The sequence below is a fragment of the Excalfactoria chinensis genome, chromosome 13 (genome assembly GCF_039878825.1).
Source record: "Excalfactoria chinensis isolate bCotChi1 chromosome 13, bCotChi1.hap2, whole genome shotgun sequence".
NCBI classification, from domain to species: domain Eukaryota; kingdom Metazoa; phylum Chordata; class Aves; order Galliformes; family Phasianidae; genus Excalfactoria; species Excalfactoria chinensis.
This window is the reverse complement of record NC_092837.1, coordinates 274733-294133: the sequence shown is the minus strand read 5'-3', so window position 1 is coordinate 294133 and position 19401 is coordinate 274733. Positions and strand designations below refer to the sequence as shown.

Below are 19401 nucleotides of genomic sequence, written 5' to 3'. Positions count from 1 at the left end.
TCACGTGCTCCACTACAGGGAAATGTTTACCCATATTCAGACTCGTGTTCCAGGGACTTTTGAGTCATTTTCCTAAAGTCCTAGGTAAAAGGAAGCACTGAATTATAACTGATACCCCATGGTTCTTCAACTATTTTTTTTCAACTTTCTTGAATAGCCCTGAGAAAAAACTCAGATAGGTAATTCTAAACTGCCAGGTAGACCATGTCCTCTTGGTTTGTCACAGTGTCATTTTCACAGGAGTAAATACATTGTATCGTGTTCAGCTTATGACTTTTGAATGCTAGATGTTTTAATAAGTGGGGGCATAAGGGAGATAATGACCTTTTGACTAGTTCCACAAAAATGCCCAATATTATAAGAACAAAACCAGAAAAATTAAAATGGAACAAACGTTGAGGAAAACAGTTTTGAAAACTCTATTTGCTCTGTTTGGAGATTTAAGAATGCAAGGAACCTTCTGTGTCACCAAATCCAATCTCCTGTTGTCACAGTCAGAGCCTCATACATGTAATTTATCACGTACTTGTTTTGCTGAGGGTAAATGTGCTACAATATACATGTCTAACAATAGCTGAATAAATGTTCTTATTTCAGTGTGACTTAGTTTAGTCACTTGTGGGTGCTAAGAGAATTTATCTGCTATGGCAACTCCAGCATTATAAAACAGTCTGCAGGTTTTTCTAGATGAATCTGTCATTGTAAATGAACAGATTTTAATTTTGGCTTTCTGTATGTGACCTCCATGACCACATGCCAGAAAGTTCATAATAAATATGGTTTTGAACAAGAAGCAGTTGGAAAACATGTCTGTTTTCCTTATCTGTGCAGTATACTGGAAGGAGTACGCTGGAGGGAATACGCTAACATCTCCAGCTTAGTTTTTAATGTGAATATAAAAAATCTTGTGGCTCAGTGTGGAATGCTAGATGACTGTGGTGGGAGGAAGAGAACAGAAGCCTCGTACAGCAGTTCAATACTAAAGTATTAGGGCTTGTACTTTCTTCAAGGGGATATACATGTATAGAGAGTATATAAGTGTGTGTTGTATAACAAAGGTGGAATAAAAAAAATAGGTAAATAGTGCCAGCTGCTCTAACGCTTTATTGCTTTTCTAGAATTTTGTTCTTTATGTTGCTTAGAGATTGCTAAGATTAATTCAATTCAAGACTAATTTACTAATTAATTATAATTCAGTCAGATAATCGATAGAACATTTCCTGGTCTTCTTTCTACAAGCAGAGATAACTGTAATCTTTTTCTGCATTCTCATGAAGCTCATTAGCAATTGCTGTTTAAAATTCCTCCTAAAGGCTCCAACCTACGTCTCCCAGCTCTTCAAACATCTAGTTGTATGAGCTTAGTAAAACAAAGTCAAAGATGATTATCTGGATCAGGGTAAGTTATTTGAATGAGCTTAATAAATTTTATCGTCTGATGGGGAGAGGGGAACAGCAGCCACAGGTCATGCCTTTCAGGAAAACAGGTGGGACCAATAAGAAGAAAATATGAGCCAAAAATCACACAAAGAGTTATCATCTACTAGCTTAATGGCTGCCTTGTTCTGCCCAAAGGTAAAGAGCTAGCTATCAGCGCCATTTATCAGGTACACCATTTTAGTATAAACTTGTTTAAAACCTAGTAGAGCCCCTTTTTCATCTTAATTAGACAATAACTCATTGATTCCAAGTGGGCCTTCATTTTCTAATTATTTAGTACATAATATAATGTCATTAAATATTTTTGAGTGGACAAGATTGCTCTAAAAGCTTTAGCTCCAGAGCTCCAATATTAGGCTTTTGGCAATCATCCCTGCGTGTGAAAAGCAGTCAGTTTGTTTACCAGGAATTTAGATTCATATTACTGGGGGAATTAGCAGTGAGCTATTAGTCTGATACAAGCACTTAACAAGAGCTGATCATCTCCTCCTAGCTTGCAGATAATGGAGGTGATCAGCTGTAAATGGAAAGTATGTAGGGCTATTTTCATGAAGGCACTTGGAGAAAGTGCTGTATCCCATGACCTCTGCTAACTCTACAGTTTGCAAGAAATCCAAACACCAAATCACTTCCTGGAGTAGAGCTAATCAACCATAAGAAGAGCTTCCATTAGAGGCAAAACCAAGCTCAAACGGCCTTCCCTCATCTGAAAAAATGTTCAGCCACAAAGTCCCTGAGGTAGGGGTGATTAGCCCCTGATCATATTTGCCAGTACACATTTTGATGGAAGAAGCAACTGTAGGGCAGCAGCTGGTTCTCATTCCATAGCAGTACTGAAAGACTGCATCATGCTTGTTATCGTTCGTTGGCTTCCTGTTTCACTGTTATCATAGAATCACAGAATGGCCTGGGTTGAAAGGGCCCCACAGTGCTCATCCAGTTCCAACCCCCTGCTGTGCCCAGGCTGCCCAGAGCCAAATCCAGCCTGGCCTTGAATGCCTGCAGGGATGGGGCATCCACAGCCTCCTTGGGCAACCTGTTTCAGTGCCACCACCCTCTGAGTGAAAATCTTCCTCCTAAGATCCAACCTAAACCTCCCTTGTTTCAGTTTAAAACCATTCCCCCTTGTCCTATCACTGTCCACCTTCATAAACAGCTGTTCCCCCTCCTGTTTAAACACTCCCTTAAAGTATTGGAACGCCACAATGAGGTCTCCTGCAGCCTTCCCTTCTCTAAGCTAAACCAGCCCAGTTCCCTCAACTTTCTTCATAGGAGAGGTGCTCCAGCCCTCTGAGCATCTCAGAGGTCCTCCCCTGGACCCATTCCAAGAGCTCTACAGGTAATGTTACCTTCCATTTTAGCAGAGTAAACTTTTATGATGCATTAAGATACCCTTGCTTTTTGTGGCCACTGAACCTGTAGTGTTGTCTTGTAAACATGAAGTTACCACATACTGTCAACAGGTTTTGAGGCATGCCAGGGTTCTGCAGCAAGCATTACATTTGGGAGTAAAACTCAGTTTTTTACATACCTGTGAAACAGATTGAGTGCAATTTAAAAAGAACACCACATCCTTCCTGAAACATAAGCTTTTACTGTGGGAAGCGGGAATGATTTTAATGAGGTAAGGTCATGGTAGTTTGGGGATTTGGAATTCAAGGCTTATTTCTTGCATCACCTTGCTTGTGACTTTTGGCAGGAAATGTCTACCACTTGTCAGATAAGATCAACTCATAGTGACTGAGCTTGCTGCTCAAAAAGGGCTATGTTAATGCTCTTGGTAAATGCTATGGTAGACTGTGTTAAGAAATCTAACACCGTGTCAGATTCCTAGATGTCATGTCTGAAATCTGACAGTGATTTCTGTGTAAGTTGCTGTTGACATTGCTTTGTAAGAGATTTCTTTCCCATAATGCCCCCAGAAGGAGGACACAAACACTACAGCTTCTACTAATTGCACAGGAAGGCGGAAGACTTCTAAAATTGCAAGATAAATTTTATTAGCAAGTCTTGGTATTATTTTACACTCTTAAAAATAATTTACATTACAACAAGTAGGTGGTTTCTTCCTTTTGTATTCTTGTTGAGATGTCAATGTGAAGACTCAGAACAGAGCATTTCTATTATATAATTTTTGTACTTGGAGCAAAGGTGCTTGCAGGATGTTGTATTCCAGTTTCTAATGAATAAACACTGAGGTTTTTATGTTTTATTTTTGCATTTTGTAAATTGCCTCTCAGTACAGATGGTAGGAAGTGTTCTGGAAGAGCTGCAGTGCTAAGAGAACTGGACAGTTACATGACATTTTTTAGTAGTAGTTGTGTATGCATGTATGCTGTGACATTGAGCAGCTCTGGTACTTGGAGGTTAGGTGGCACAAAAATATAAATGAAAATGGATTTGTGAGCATCTATCGACCAACGCAGGTGTTTAGAGGTGATTTTTCTTCCAGTTACCAATGAACAATTGTAGCTGTCCATATAAAAGTGCATATGAACATGGAAAAGAGACATTTGAAGAAAATGTGCTCTGCTTAATTTTTGTCTAGAGCAGGATTTTGTGGGACTGTAAAGCATTTTCCTGTGCAATCCAGGACATGACTAGAGGCTGCAATTGCAATCAATAACCTTCTTAGTAGGAGTAAGGGGACTAGAAGTCTACAGCGTGATGAATATGAACAACAAAATAATAATAGCTTTTCCCATATCAACCTGACTTAGAGCACTCACATGGAAAGAGGAAAGCTCACAATGCAGATGAATGGAAGACGGATGTTGCTCATGGAAAGCTATTTAATCTTTCTTACAACTGTTCACACTGATTTGTGAAATATAGAAAAAACATTTTCTTCTTCCCCATCATTCACAAGTAATCTCTGGAGATGAAAGACCCTACAGTTCCAGCCCCACCATATGGACAATGGCCAAATGTAGATCTCAGAGTCCTAAAATCACACAGGCTGTTTTCATTACAGAGAGGTAGCAAACATGGAAATAATGCTGCCTCTTCAGTCACCTAGCCATGTTTCGGTAGATAGTGGCTATTACCAGCATTCTGACTCCTCTTAGAATCACCAATGTTGGAAAAGACCTCCAAGATCATCTAGTGTGACTGTTCACCCACCACCAATATTTCCACACTAAACCATGTCCCTCAGAACAGCACCTAAACCTGTCTTGAACACCTCCAGGGATGGTGACTCAACCATCCCCTGGGCAGCCCATTCCAGTGGCTGACCACCCTTTCAGAGAAGAAATCTTTCCTAATATCCAACCTGAGCTTCCCCTTGTACAACTCAAGGCCATTCCCTCTAGTCTTATCACTAGTTACATGGGAGAAGAGGCTGATTCCCAAACTCACTACAACCTCCTTTTAGGTAGTTGTAGAGAGCTAAAGGTCTCTCCTAAGCCTCCTCTTCTCTCAAGATGATGTGATACTTGTTCCTTTTGTATGTAAACATGGTGTTGCTCCTCCGTGCATCAGAGCAACAGCTTCTATTCCATACAATCATTTCCCTGCCCTACCTGCTCAAGGATATAAGAGAAGGCTATAATTTGAAATGGCAATATTACCACTGCAGGGAAGGACAGCTACACTGATATATATGCAGCAATGGAAGATCTTCTAGTAAGAAGGGTCTGAGAGTGATTGGGAACCAAAACTATTACCTAGTTGGTATCTTCATGAGGTACAGATAAAACACAGGGTAAAAAGAAATAGCCACTTATTCTGTGTTTACTCTGGATTGTAATATTGCTCAGCTGTGCATAATATTGTCCAGACCTGTTGTACTTCATAGAATAAACAAGAGGCATTATACATGTGTATGGAGAAGCTGCTTTAAGCTGTTTCTAGCTATCCTGAAAGTGTGGGTTGGCTGATGAGGCAACTCTTGCACACAATTGATTGTAGACTATTAACCTATGCTCAGAAATCAATATTCACTTAACACCACATTCTAACAGGCCAACATAGCATAAAATAACAGCAGTTACACAGTGCACATGTTTACATCTGGAATAAACAGATCATGAAATAGAACTTGGCAGTGGAGGAGACTGGCAGGTGAAAGCGGAAAATGACAACTTCAGTGCGTGGAGAGGCTCCAGCTAGTTCCAGCTCCTGGAGGCTTTTGCAACTGAATGGCCCAGGGGATCTGTGGTGAATAGAGCATCACCTTCCCTAGGCATTCCTAAAAAGTTTTGGCCTGAGGTCTGGTAAAATTATCCTTGGCTAGGTTAATTTACTAGGGTTGAGAACAAGAATCCCTACTAACCCAGAAAGCACAAGTCTGTTGCTATTCATGATAAAGGATGATATATATAGTTAGAAAGGGCAAAACAGAAAGGAGCAAGATCGTAAACTGGAGTATAGTGTCTTCAAACTGGAATGGTATTTTTCATGTATTTAAAAGAATGAATTGAAAAAAATATATATAAGGGAACTGAAAGTAATTGAGAACTGGTGTTTTACAGGGATTTTATGTTCATGCTTACTTAACTTTACTTGCAACCACCCTGCAGTGAGGGCTCTTAATCTTCATTGTAGAATCACCAATGTTGGAAAAGACCTCCAAGATCATCTAGTCCGACTGTTCACCTACTGCCAATATTTTCCCACTAAACCATGTCCCTCAGTACAACATCTAAACCTTTCTTGAATGTCTCCAGGGATGGTGACTCAACCACCTTCCTGGGCAGCCCATTCCAGCAGCTGACCACTCCTTAGGAGAAGATATTTTTCCTAATATCCAACCTGAGCTTTCCCTGGTGCAACTTGAGGCCATTCCCTCCAGCCCCATCACTACTTACACAGGAGAAGAGGCTGACCCTCACCTTACCACAACCCCATTCCATGAAGTTGTAGGTGGCGATAAGATTTCCCCTGAGCCTCATCTTTTTCCAGACCAAACAATCCCAGCTCCTTCAGCCACTCCTCATAAGGCCTGTGCTCCAGACCTTTCACCAGCTTTGCTGTCCTCCACTGGACACACTCCAAGGCCCTGACAACATTCCTGTAGTGACTGGTCAAAAACTGAACATGGTACCAGAGGTGCAGCCTAACCAGAGCTGAATACAGGGCATATCACTTCTCTGCTCCTGCTGGCAATGCTATTTCTTATACTAGCCAGGATGCCTTTGGTCTTCTTTGCCGCCTGGGCACACTGCTGGCTTGTGTTTAGCCAAGCATCAATCAACACCCTCAGGTCCATTTCTTCCAGGCAGTCTTCCAGCCACTCTGCCCCAGGCCTGTAGTGTTACCTGGGGTTGTTGTAGCCAAAGCGCAGGACCTGACACTTGAGGATGGTGTGCTGTACTCTGTGCCTAAGGAAGAGCTCAAACAGATAAGGTGGTAGGAAACAGTGTCATGTGCATCCCTCTAGTTAGAAACCTAACCCCGCACAAGTTCTGACAGAATGCAGACTTGTTTTAAAATACCGTGATTGAATATTAGCCTGACTGACACTCAAAACGCTAAATGTGGCAGAAGCAATGGTGGGCACCAAATCTGCATCTCTCAGTGCAGACTGACTGGAGGAAAGAGGGGCACAAGTCAGGGAGAGGTGTTCAGTGACTGCAGTTATAGGCTAAGGCTGTTCCCTTCCCCTTTTACAGAGGCCTTTTGTTTCTTGTGGGTAAATCAGTAATGGGAGATGCCTAGATACAGGATAAGATTAATAATATGGGAAGGAAAGATGTCACATGCCAAGTTAAAGTGGGCTCAGCAACAGGGGAAGGAATAGAGACAGAGATGGCCAAGAAATAGCAGCTCCAGAATATACAGAGGAGGCCATAGGCAAACTGCTGTGTTCAGAGGTGTCTTGCTGTGTCTTCACTTCAGCCACCTAGGAAACGAAAAGGAGGAATGAATCCCAGTTAGTCCCATTTGCACTCAAACACCGATAGCAGAAGGGCCTCAAGCTCTGGACACTGATACAAGACTGTAGAAAACTTCTGCAGCCAGGCAGCATGGACTGCAATTTCTGCTTGTCTGTGGAAGGAATATTTTGAGTCAGAGCAGTCTATGTTTCTGCATGCACATGGCATCCCTCACTTTGATGTCCAAAATCACACAATTCCAGATACAAGGTTTTTGAACCACTTTCTCTAGTCAACTGGACCTGACACTGGAGGCAACAAAACAATGCATACCTGGGACATTTCTGAAGCAAGAGATGTGCTGGCACTGTCTCCTTGGAAACTTAGGGAAGATGAATAATACAAGTCTTTTTGTCTTTCCAGACCTGTCAGCTTCTGGTGCATTTGAGACCAAATAGCATTTTCTGCAAACAGAAGCAAATTGATAGTCTTACTGTGCTTTTCTTATAGTATGCAGTATCTGAGGTGGGATGTTCAGGTTGTAGGTGTATCCATAGTGCTGTGTGTAAGGCTTTTTGGTACAGCAGTAGGTAGATTTAAATATTAATCTTCTATTTAAAGATGGTATTTTATTTGTTTGATATACTTCAGAAACTTTTACAAAACATAAAATATTTAAATCTTATTAAGGTCTGTTGCTAATATTCTAGGGAGATAAAAGAAATACCAATTTAGGATTATATACATCATAGAATATCCTGAGTTGGAAGAGACCCACAAGGACCATCGAGTCCACCTTCTAGCTCCACACAGGAAATATTTGGACATAACCTGATTTTTGGAATTGCTATGCTGCTGAATCTACTGACAAGGACTGTGTCAGGATCTACTCATCTTGGCAAAATAAGGGCCAAAGACAAGCACAGGATAATCAGAAGGCTGGAGCACCTCTCCTATGAAGATGGGCTGAGGGAGCTCGGCTTGTTCAGTCTGGAGAAGAGAAGGTTCTGGGGAGACCTTGTTACAGCCTTCCAGTATTTAAAGATTATAATCAGGATAGAAAACAACTTTTAAAACAGGTAGATAGTGATAGGACAAAAGGAAATGATTTTAAACTAAAGGAGGGGGGATTTAGATTAGATGTTGCAGAGGTAAAAACCCACTGAGAGGGTGGTGAGGTGCTGGAACAGGTTGCCCAGAGAGGTTGTGGATGCCCCATCCCTGGACGTATTCAAGGTCAGGGTGGATGGGGCCATGGGCAACCTGATCTAGTGCTTGATCTAGCAATTGGCAACCCTGCCCATGGCAGATGATCTTTGACGTCCCTTCCAACCCAAGCAGTTCTATAATTCTATGAAAGGAACAACAGTGGAAAACAAAGCACCATAATCCTGGTGCATTAATGTGACTACTCAACAGCCTGTGGATACAGCAAATCTGACCTCCCCACAGTGTTGCTATTTTGCAACCCCTTCATTTGTATGCTGTTTGTAGATAGCTTCATAGTGTTTGAGATGAAAAGAAGATACAGAAACACTTCCAAAAGCAGATCCATGCTAGTCTTGTAGGTTGGTAAGGAGATCATGGAAATGCTGCAGAAGACAGAGAAGTATATGCTAGAGCAATGCTGCATAGGATCTTGAAATCAACAGGTTTTGAACTTTCCTGTGCTGAGTTGTTTAGTTGTTTCCCCAGCTCTGTGACATATTGCTTACCAAGGCATTTGTTGTTCTCAAACATGCCAAGTATCTGGTCACACTTCTCCTTCTGGTTGCCACTGCTTTCACAGGTACACCACAGGGAGACCTCTACACTGGAGTTACTGATGTAGTTGGGTGTCATAGGCGTGCCTGTCCCAAGCACCAGAAATGGGAATCAGAATTTATTTCATCAAATGAAAGAAGCATGATGAGTCCCCTTTTCCTAAAGGCAATGCTGCCCTGGAGGCAAAAGCCTTCCATTACTCAGAAGTCACCTTGCAGAGCCCCTGCAAGGTGATCCACATCTGGTGAACATATGTGCAGTCTGCTACTCTGTAAGAAAGGGTGGAGATCACTACCCCGACTCAGTCAACCTGATGATGAAGCACAGTGATAACCGAACTTTGTGCAAACATTAGATTGAAGGATGGGAAACATATGCAGAGGTTCAATGGCAGTACTGGCACATGGCTCTCCTAACTCTCATTTAGCTGGCAGCACTCCATGGCCAAATGCTTTCTTTGCCAAACAAGTGCTGCACACCTGCAGTGTGCCATTCAGAGTAATGAGCTTATTTAGCATGAAAACAGCAAAGATGTCTGGAAAACCAGAAGATATAGTCTAGAATTACAGCTTCTGAAATACTACTGCATTTTATAGCTCCTTTGAGCCACTCTGAAAAAGTAAAAGCAAATTGGCAACCTGTAACTAAAGACAACCTTCTATTCAACAGCTGGTAGTGTCTTGTGTAACTGTTGTTCTGACTAGCTCTGAGAAGCATACACAGTGTTAAATCAGCATGAGTCTGAATATCAAGCAACAAGGGAGAGTCAGCCTTAACAATGATCTTACAACTGCATTCTGTCACTGTGATGCAGCTCCAGCAGCAGGAATAACTTAATCCATACAAGCTGAGAGAGATTTATTGGATGGGTATTTAGAGTACTTTCCATCAGCTGGTGATTCAAACAAGAATGCAAGAAACCCTGGCAAGTGCTGCTGCTTTGCCAGCAGAGGATGGGACAAAGCAGAGTGATAAATGCCACGAAGGAGCTCTCTTTGTGCTGCATTTACCTCAGAAACAAGTGGAAGCATTAGAGTCCATTAGGCTAAGGCATGTTCATTGGATGCTGAGCACCATCACCTGCGGCAAAGCAAGACAGATCCTCTCAGCATAACAATGTGGCCACAAGTTTGTTGCCTGAAGGTAACCCTACATAAGTTCCTGTGGGCATCACTTACCAATCATCCCCATGTAAGCCTGCAGGCATGCAGCGTGATTGTGCTGAGAGCAACCATCTGGGGACATATCTGCAGGTTGGCAGTTTTGTTGGAAGTCAGCCAGTCGGGATCTGTAGGAATGAAAATGAGACTATCAGTGTCTATGTCACTCTATTCTGGTGGATGGTGCCTGCTGCTGCCAGACCTACTTGCAGATATGGTCTTCCAAGCAGGAGTCCAGAAGCCAAAGGCAATTAGGTTTGGTGCTATACTGAAAGGAACAATCGGGAACAATAGTTTTCCGGCGTCGTTCTCCACAGAGTTCATCTTGACATGGACAGAATAGGATCCTTCTAGTGAAATCCTCAGGGACTTTCTCAAAGAAATTTCTTAGCCCTCGATGGCATTTGCGACGGTCACACATGTCCTCACTTCCAGTCCCTCTGGTGCAGATTGAGGCATAGTCTGTGCGCAGCCGAACACACTTCTTGCTCAGATTACAGACATGAGTTGCCTTCAGGCATGGGTTTGTTGCATCTCCTGCTAACTGAGAGCCTATGAAGCCAAAATAAATCTGTACACAAAGAAGCAGATCTCCAGAAGAAACTTCATATAGAGACAGGAGTAGCCCTTACTCGATGGACAAATTGGAACATCAAAATGAACAAAGTCCTGCTATGTGCTTGTAGTAAGACATTACAGTGATGCTAGATACAAAATCACATATTTTATTGGTTCATGTTAGGATATTTTTTTCAGAGAATACATCACTGTGAGTTATTCCCTCTTTCATGGGCCTAGGTCTGTAACTGTATTTACATTTAGAGTGCAAATACAGGCAAGCATCCAGGGCAGGCATTCATCTGATTAAAAGGACAATCACCTCAAATCATTATCGTCAGTAATTTTTAGCCCCTGAAAAGATACCAAAGGTAAAGAATTGTATCATGTAACTGTAGGAAACTATTACCTGATACCAGAGCTGCCAGTTCATTATAATCTGTTTTCCAGTGCTCTTCAATTGCTGGATTCTCATAGGGAGAGGTTTCCAAATTGAAATAACCTGGGCAAGACACAAGGTGTTTTATGCAATGAGAGACATGCCAGCTTTTTTTTTTTTTTTTCTTTCCTTATTCGCATTTCTTCAGGCTGGAGTTCAGAGGTGCTCTGTCCTGCTGAAAGTCAAATGCCAAGAATGGTTCTGCTGGAGATGCAAAGGTGTTATTGTGTAGCAACAGATTCACATTTTGTCATTAGATTTCCTCTGGCTGGAATTTGGTCTATGTTGAAATTAGCTTTTTTTCTGCCTCAGTGCTAAGGAGTTGTGCAGGACAGGTAGTTGCTGGTGGCAGGCCATTAGCAGCATCCCAGTAAAGCTGGTGGGAAACAAAATGCTGCTCAGGGATGCTATTACTATATGTGATAAACACATATCCATTTTCAGTGACAGACAGATGTAAACATTTTAAGGTGATTTTCATAGAACTACAGTTAAGTAATTGTCTCAAAATTGCTACCATTGTTTGTCAGACTCCCTGGTGTATTTCTGAGAGACAAGTCTCAGACCAGATTGGTTTTCCATGCGTATCATACAGAGCAGTACTGACCAAAGGGGTACCTTCAGTACTGGGAAGAGGCCTTCCACCGCTGCTGTCAGGTGGGAGGGGCAATGTCGAGCCTTACTAGTACCTTCTAAATTTGTTTTATTTTATCTCACCATCTGTCATGCTGGAGTGAACGGTCCAGAAAATGCGCAGGCAATGCTCCTGTCTCTTCATGCGCCGATGGCACTTGCAATGCAGTAAAGAGCTGTTCCCGAGGTATAGCTCTGCATTTAGACATCTGACCCTGCTATCATGATCCAGCGCGATGAAACGCGTCTTAGCAAGGTCACAGTTTTCCAGAGTCCTGTAAGTGGCATTGCAGATGGAGTCTAAGAGGCACAGCTGTTCTGCTACTATGCAATCACTCCGTGGCAGAGCCAGGAAGTCTCCTGGTAAAGAAGGGAAAAGATTGTTAGGATTTCAGTCATGATAAATGCCACACAAGTACCTTGTCATTTTTTTGTAGGCATCCTCAGTTATAGAACTCCAAGGGCAGAACTGGTTGGGGTCCTTCATACTGGAGCAGTGCAAGAGCTCTCTCCATTTAGAAACAAAAGAATTAGTATTAGTGTGTGAAAGAAAGAACATAAGATTAATGATAAATCTCCAACGTGATTTTGTTTAATAATATCCTCCTCCCTTTTTTTAAAAACCACCTTTAACTCTTTCAGCTTGGCTGGGATCAGAGGTGGCTCTCTGTTTTCCAAGAGCAGTAAATCCCTAAGAAAACTTCGGCTTTGCTGAGGCCTTCTTTGAAGAAGCTCACCTATCTGGGCACTAAGAAGCTTAGTGCGATAAACAGTATTAACACCACACTGTGTAGAGTAAGTCAGTGCTCCTGCTGTTGCTAAGCATACAGGTCACTCTGAAAGTAACGACTCCTATTTATTTCCGATGAAACAACAACAGATACAAAGAGCACAATAACACTATTTGATAAAGCAAATTCTCAACTACAGAGCACTATTTTTCAACACAGTCACCACCATTAGCTCTGCATTTTCATCAGTGGTGAACAAGAGCCTATTTGTTGTGCTCATAAAAGCCTACATCAGGGAAGGTGCCCCACTATCACCGCTGCTGAAATGCACCACCCACTCCTTACTGTGCTGACATCCAGCAAGCATCGGTTAAAGCCAATGGGTGCAATTTCTTCCACATGGGGGAATTCAATTCCACACCTTTCCTTCATATGTGCTTCCATGTCAGAGACCATTTGGTCAAACTGCCCCTCTACTACCATCTGTCACGTGGCAAGAAAATGTAATGCACTGTTGGTGGGAAGGTTCACCCACTGCTGCCATACTGGCAGCATCAGCCTCTGACATTGTGGGCCAACATCATCAAATAGGAGGCATGACTTTTGGAGCAACCCTCATATATACCGGTCATTAAGAGATGCACTGAGAAAGCCATTTGCAGGTGTGAAAGCAAATAATTTGTTGAGCCTGTAAACTTAATAATAACTATAGGTATTTTTTGCATAATAGAAGACACCTTTCATGTTAAATGTAAGTAGTTTCATGTAGAAGTGCTGATAAGCAATCAGCTAACAGAGTATAGAACCAAACCGCTGGAATTCCTGTCCCACGTGCTGGGATGCAGGTTTGTTCTGCCAGCTTTCAGCTTTTCATCAATTGTGAACTCACAATTCAAGCTCTGTATGTATTTGTGTAGCATGTGCATTAACTGTATGGATATACACTGACACTGACTTATGGAAGCATTAAATAATTTTAATTTAAAAATACAGTCTTCAAAACTTGATGACATTTTCAGCTTTTTTATTTTATATTGTTTTTTTTAAGTGTATGGACTGCTCTCTTGTAAGGATAACACTAGGGGAGATATGCTGTTGAATTTCACAGATGTGTGAATTCAGTCCTTCTTCATCTCTGTAGTATATGGATCTGTGTTTATGCTATGAGCATAATGCATCACGGAATGGTTTGGGCTGGAAGAGACATTTAAGAGCACTTGGGTCCAACTTCTATGCCATAGGCTGAGATACCTTCCACTATGCCAGGTTGTTCAAAGCTCCCGACTTGGCCTTGTAGAGCCTTGGAATAAGAACTGCTAACATGTAGGCTAGCAGGACAAAACTGCGCTCAACCTAGCATCTACCTTCAATGCTTTTTGGATGCGTGATCTCATCTGTCACTCTCTTGTTCAGCGGGTGCTGTGGTACTGTTTCTGCCTGTCTTCACTTGAGGACTAAAATAAAAAATCTTGGTGCAGCTTTTATTATCTGGTATACTGTCTTCACTGTCTGATTTGTTTACTCACTTCTTTCACTTCTGTTGGTCTTATGCGTTTCTTTGCTGTATAATTCCATGCTGGTCTGATTCTCAAACTTCTTATTCTTCCTTCAGCCCAGTAATGCTGCCTTATGTGTTTCTGTCCCATTCATTCATTTCCTAACAACTTCTTTGTTGTTCATCTGGCTGTTATGTAAAGGCTGCATGAGTTGGTAAGCTCCCTGAAAGACAAACCTCTCACCAGAAATGCTTTGTACCAGAACAGTTGCTTTTGGTTAGACATTCCATCTTGGAACAACACGGATGAACATGCAGGGTGTGATTATATTCTGTAAGGTTGCAAGCAGTGCAAAGTTCCAGAAGCAATTTTCCAGCCCAAATGATTCTACCTCCAGTAGGGCTTGGGATTCTAAGCTGAGCAAACTGTCGTAACTCACAAGGCCAGAGCAGAGTACCACTGCCCTCAGTGGATGCAGCAGCTGTTGTAGCAGGTTCATGAAAGGACAGAACACACTGCCAGCCTTACAAGCTCTGCTTAAAAATCACCAGAGCTTGAAGTGACATTTTCAAAACTTTACAACAATATCATAATTGACAGAGTAGGGCAGAGCTGAGTATGGATGGACTGTTTTTCTACCACAGGCCTGTACCAGATGCTTTGGGTGAAGCTTCTGGAAGCATCAAAGCAGAAGAAGTTAGAGCAGTCCTCCTTAACTAACAGAATTTAATAGCTAAGCAATCTCAATCCCTAGAGCAAAAAGTTTCATTGAAAATAAAGAGCTGTCTTGGTACTTATAATACCAGATAACCAGGTAAAATATCTGGTACTGTATTAGGAAGCTCTCTGGTCTAGGTTGCAGAAAGCACTGAATGTGAGTGTATATCAGAGCCCTTTTAGCTAAATGAAAAGTTAAAAGATTATAATCACTTCACAAACAATGACTAGAATGCCTTAGAAAAATAAAGTGATAGTTAATACAGTGCCCATTTATTCTCACTTTTGAATCCATGCCCTGTCACATACCTAAGAAATTACACCTAATGTTATTGTTAACTTAGTATCTCTTGTCATCCACTCTATTGAAAGAGAGGACAATTGCAGAAGGGAAGCTTTATTTATTAAGAATAGATTTAAAACAAGTACTAGTATTTAGACAATGGAAATTTGCGGGAAATCTATTGTAGTCATGAGGCTGCAGATGCTACTGAGGCCACAGTGCAACAGCTCATCTTTATAGGAGTTGTGATATTAAGCAGTTGTATTTTTATTTTTATTTTAATGTCAAGCACTGACATCTCATAGGCAGGGTCAGGTGCTTCAGAGCACTTTTGAAACTTCTGTATTTTTTGCCACTGCAATTATTAAGACTGCACAAGAGATGAACGTGAAAGAGGAATCATTTCTTCCCCCAAGATCTTGTGACTTGGCAATACCAGAGTGCAGCGCAAGACAAACAGATGCATCTTTGCAGGGGCTTCCTGGACTGGTCTTTGCAAACCGAGCCTCATCAAAGTATTAGCCTGAAGCAATTCAGAGGGGGAGTGCATGGAAGATGGGTTAAAAACAACAACAGCTTTCGGCAAAGGTATCTCCGATTCTGCGTCTCCTCCAAGAGCTAAAACAGATGCTGCCTTTATGCCCGATGCTGTCTTTACACCGCGCTGAGGGATCAGCTCCTGACATCGGTCCCTCCCTGGTGCGAGCGAGAGGAGCAAACCGCCCTCCTTTACCTCCGCGAGCTTTGCCTCGAGGAAATTCAGTTCCCTTCCGCAGAGCATCCAGACACTTTGCTCACATCGACACTCGCTATTCGCAGCGCAGGTCAAAGCGAGCAGCGCGCTTTTCCTGCTTTGACATACGGTTCCTTCGCAGCGGAGCCGCTGCCGGACCCCGGACGGGAGCCCCGAGTCCGGGACGCGCCTCGAGCTCCGCACAACCCAACCTCCCGGACGTCACACCGCCCGCACTTTCTGCCGGCCGCCAGCAGCTGTTCGGGACGGGACGGCCGCGCGCAGCTACTCGCCGCCCGCCGAGAGCGGGACGGACACGCGCCACCACGAGGCTCTCCCCCACCAAGCCCTCCCGCCCGCCTCCCCGCGCTGTTCGTTACCGGCTCGGGAGAGGAGCAGCCCCAGGAGCAGGGCCAGCCACATGCTGCAGCTCGGCGCTGACGGCCGCTCGCTCCGGGTGCTGGAGCCGCCGTTCACATCCCGAACGCTGCCCGTCGGCGTCCCACTGGCCGCCGCCCCGTCGAGGTGCAGACGGCGAGCACCGCCCCGCGGCACGGCCCGCCCCACAGAGCGGGGTTGCGGGGGGGGGCAGGGAGGGGAGCGCCGCGGCTGCTCTGATGACGACGAGGGCGCGGACGGAGAGCCGCGGTGCGCGCAGTGAGGGAGCGCGCGTCCCGGAGAGTGTTTCTAACGGGGCCCTTGGAAAGGCGTTACGTAAGAAGTGCGTTTGTTGGTTGGGTTATTGGCTCGCGGTACGCCCAAGCACTGAGGGTAAGGCTGTGGATGCTTCTTACTTTGTGAGGAGCGCTCACAGGAGTCTGCTTTGTTAAAAGAAAGTGAACATTAATCGGAGAAGAATGCCTCGCAGGGGACAGATGCTGGCTAGTTCTCGAGCCGATTCCCTTGATGCTTCTTTGGTCTGCCGAAGGGATGTTGTGAGCTTTTGGCTCCTTCCCATTGGCTTTGCTGTGAAGGGTCTTATTTCAGAATCTTACCTGTTGTGGGCTTGGCTTCTGCTGAGCTGTTTCACTGTGTCCTGTTGAGCAGGACATTTCTGGGAACCTACTCAACATTTAGGCAGCTATGCTTCTTTTTTTTGTTTAATTTCCATACCAAGATCAAATTAACCAATGTGAAAAAGTAACAGTCTAACGTGTACACATATATTAATGTATGGAAATAAGGTGAACTTTTGGCAGAACAGTTGTTCGTACAAGGAGAGAGACCGATTCCATCTGTCCAAAAAGCCCAACAGAAAGGGTAATAACTGTGCAAACACATTAAGTGTTCACAGTCCAATTCAATGCTCCTCTCCCGTTCCTGGGTTTTGAAAAAGATTTGTCCTTCTGCTTACTGCTGTGAGAGAATTCTGGTTGTAACAAAGTTGTCCACAAACACTGGAGGCACTCACTTCTTGTTAAAGGAGAGAAAATATTCTCACCATTCTTAAAGTCCTTATTGAAGTCTAATGGCTGGGGGAACTCAAGGCAAATGATGGAGGGAACGCAGCCTTTTTAACTTTGAGGAGAATTATTTTCAGTCACTCAGGGAGGACTGAAGATAAAACGTGGAGCAAGGAGGCTTACTTATACAAAGGTGTGAGGTTATAGCAGCCCAGGTATCCCTCAGTGCAGGAGTACAAATGCTTCCAGAGGTTTGTGGCCAATATTACTGCCTCTCTTGGTACAGTTGAAGATGACAACAGCTGCAGGAGGGGAAGTTCTGCTAGACTGGATAGTAGTGGCAGGTATAGCTTTGTGAAGAAATAAATGTAAAGGGAAATTGGGATGATAGTGATTACCAGCCTGTGATCCTTAGTCTGTTGTTTCCATTTCACTGTTTTTTGCTGCTTCTAAACAAAAACAGATTCCAGTAAATTCAGGGACCTAATATACAGCTGCTCACAGGAAAAGAGAGACGTCATTGTACCTTAAGAAAGGAATTAATATAAACCATTAATCTTAATGTCAAGCCCTGGGAAAATTCTGGTGCATACAAACATTTTGTTAGCATGTGGGGAAAAAAAAACAGCACGACAGGTTTCCTACTAGTCTCCAAAGTGGATTCGTCAAGAACCAATACGATTTATCCTGTACCAGAATAACAACTTTTGTAGAGAAGGGAGAAAAGAAGAGCTCATCAGTACTGGGGATATTTAAGAACAGTTTTCAGCAGGTCATTCTAACTGGGAACAAGAGGATAGATGAGAGAGTCTTTAACGGTCCTTTCCAGGCTATTTTTCTGATCTTGTGATCATAAATCTTTACCTAAATCCCGCAGAAGTAATTCATTAACTCAGTTTTCAGTTATTCTTTCTTTCTAAAAATAGAAAGGGAAATATTTTCCCTCCATATTAAAGCATTTGCTGCAGCAGTGCTTTCAGGTTGCCTTGATGAATTCCCAAGCAGAGGAACTCTTGCTTAACACCTGACGAAGTGCTGGCCACTTCACCAGCCGGCACACTTATTGTGATGGAACCATCCCTTTCCTGACTTCTGCTTTCTCACATGTATTTTTGCCAGGGATCCGTGAAGTATAAGGTTATTTGTTTATTCTTCCCCACGCACATACAGAAGAGCACTTTAACCTCATTACATATTTCAGAGAGTTGAATAATTACCAGCCTGTCATGACTAGTGCTTTCATCACTCTTTCTGTTTGTAGTTCTATAGGTTAACTCTGACCTGTGGGAACCATCTACCAGTGTAACGTTTAATATCACACAGATCAGTCTCTCTAATTCCCAGCCACTTCCAGGCCTTTGACCTACTTAAGCAGCTGTAGAAACTGTGTTCAACACTGATCTGATTTCCTCTGCGTTTAGCCTCAGTCCCATGTTTTATGTTATCTATTTTACTCTTCGTGGTATGACGTAGGTCTTGGCTGGACTAGGGTAAGTGATGTCATCAAGTCCTGTGTCATGGAGTTCTCTCTAGAGCTCACTCCGTGACCCGGGGAGGGAAGGAACAAAGTACCTCCCCACTCTAACAGCAAGGAGTGACGCGGCGCGGCGTAGCCACGTGCGCTCCGAGAGAAGGGAAGGGAAGGAAGATTGTGAACGGGTCTAGGAGGGAAAAAATGAAAAGAAAGAACGATCTGAGAACGAACGGCAGTTTAATGATCCCAGTGACACTAAACAACAACGAGAGAGTTTCAACAAGGAGAAAAAACAAGTCCAATCTCACCGGCGGGCTGTGGGAGGCGGGAAGTTCCAACCACGCTGCCTCCTTGCAGGGAACCGAGCGAAACCCCGTCCCAGTCCCCTTCCCAACCTTCCCTCTAGTGCCGCTTCCCTCCCCCCGTGCCCATTTAAGACAGTCCAAAGAAAAGGAAAAAGTAAAGGAAAAAGAAAGTAGGGGAGGGAAGGGGAGGGAAGGGGAGGGATGGAGGGGGGGAGGAAGGGAGGAAGGGAGGAAGGGAGGGAGGGAGGGGAGGAAGGGAGGAAGGAAGGGAGGGAGGAAGGAAGGAAGGAAGGAAGGAAGGAAGGAAGGAAGGAAGGAAGGAAGGAAGGAAGGAAGGAAGGAAGGAAGGAAGGAAGGAAGGAAGGAAGGAAGGAAGGAAGGAAGGAAGGAAGGAAGGAAGGAAGGAAGGAAGGGAGGGAGGGAGGGAGGGAGGGAGGGAGGGAGGGA

At 43.5% G+C, this 19401-nt stretch overlaps 1 protein-coding gene across 1 annotated transcript; it reads right to left on the bottom strand.

Annotated features, from left to right (window-relative positions):
- Positions 1-3411: 3411 nt before the first annotated feature.
- On the bottom strand, positions 3412-16306 carry LOC140258220 (GDNF family receptor alpha-4-like). Its single transcript, XM_072348309.1, has 8 exons — positions 16153-16306; positions 11897-12172; positions 11150-11242; positions 10389-10734; positions 10201-10310; positions 8974-9108; positions 7592-7722; positions 3412-7284 (listed from the first exon to the last, which is right to left on the bottom strand). The coding sequence occupies exons 1-8, from the start codon at positions 16193-16195 to the stop codon at positions 7150-7152; spliced, it is 1269 nt and encodes a 422-aa protein (XP_072204410.1). The 5' UTR covers positions 16196-16306; the 3' UTR covers positions 3412-7149.
- Between the last annotated feature and the right edge of the window lie 3095 nt (positions 16307-19401).

What these genes read in the sequence shown, in the direction of transcription:
- LOC140258220 (XM_072348309.1), bottom strand. Translation starts at nt 16,195, where the DNA reads ATGTGGCTGGCCCTGCTCCTGGGGCTGCTCCTCTCCCGAGCCG. An exon ending in TCACTCCAGCATGACAGATG is followed by an intron (nt 11,243 to 11,896) that starts GTGAGATAAAAT and finishes TGTCTTGCCCAG; the next exon opens with GTTATTTCAATTTGGAAACC. An exon ending in GGCTTACATGGGGATGATTG is followed by an intron (nt 9,109 to 10,200) that starts GTAAGTGATGCC and finishes TGCTTGGGACAG; the next exon opens with GCACGCCTATGACACCCAAC.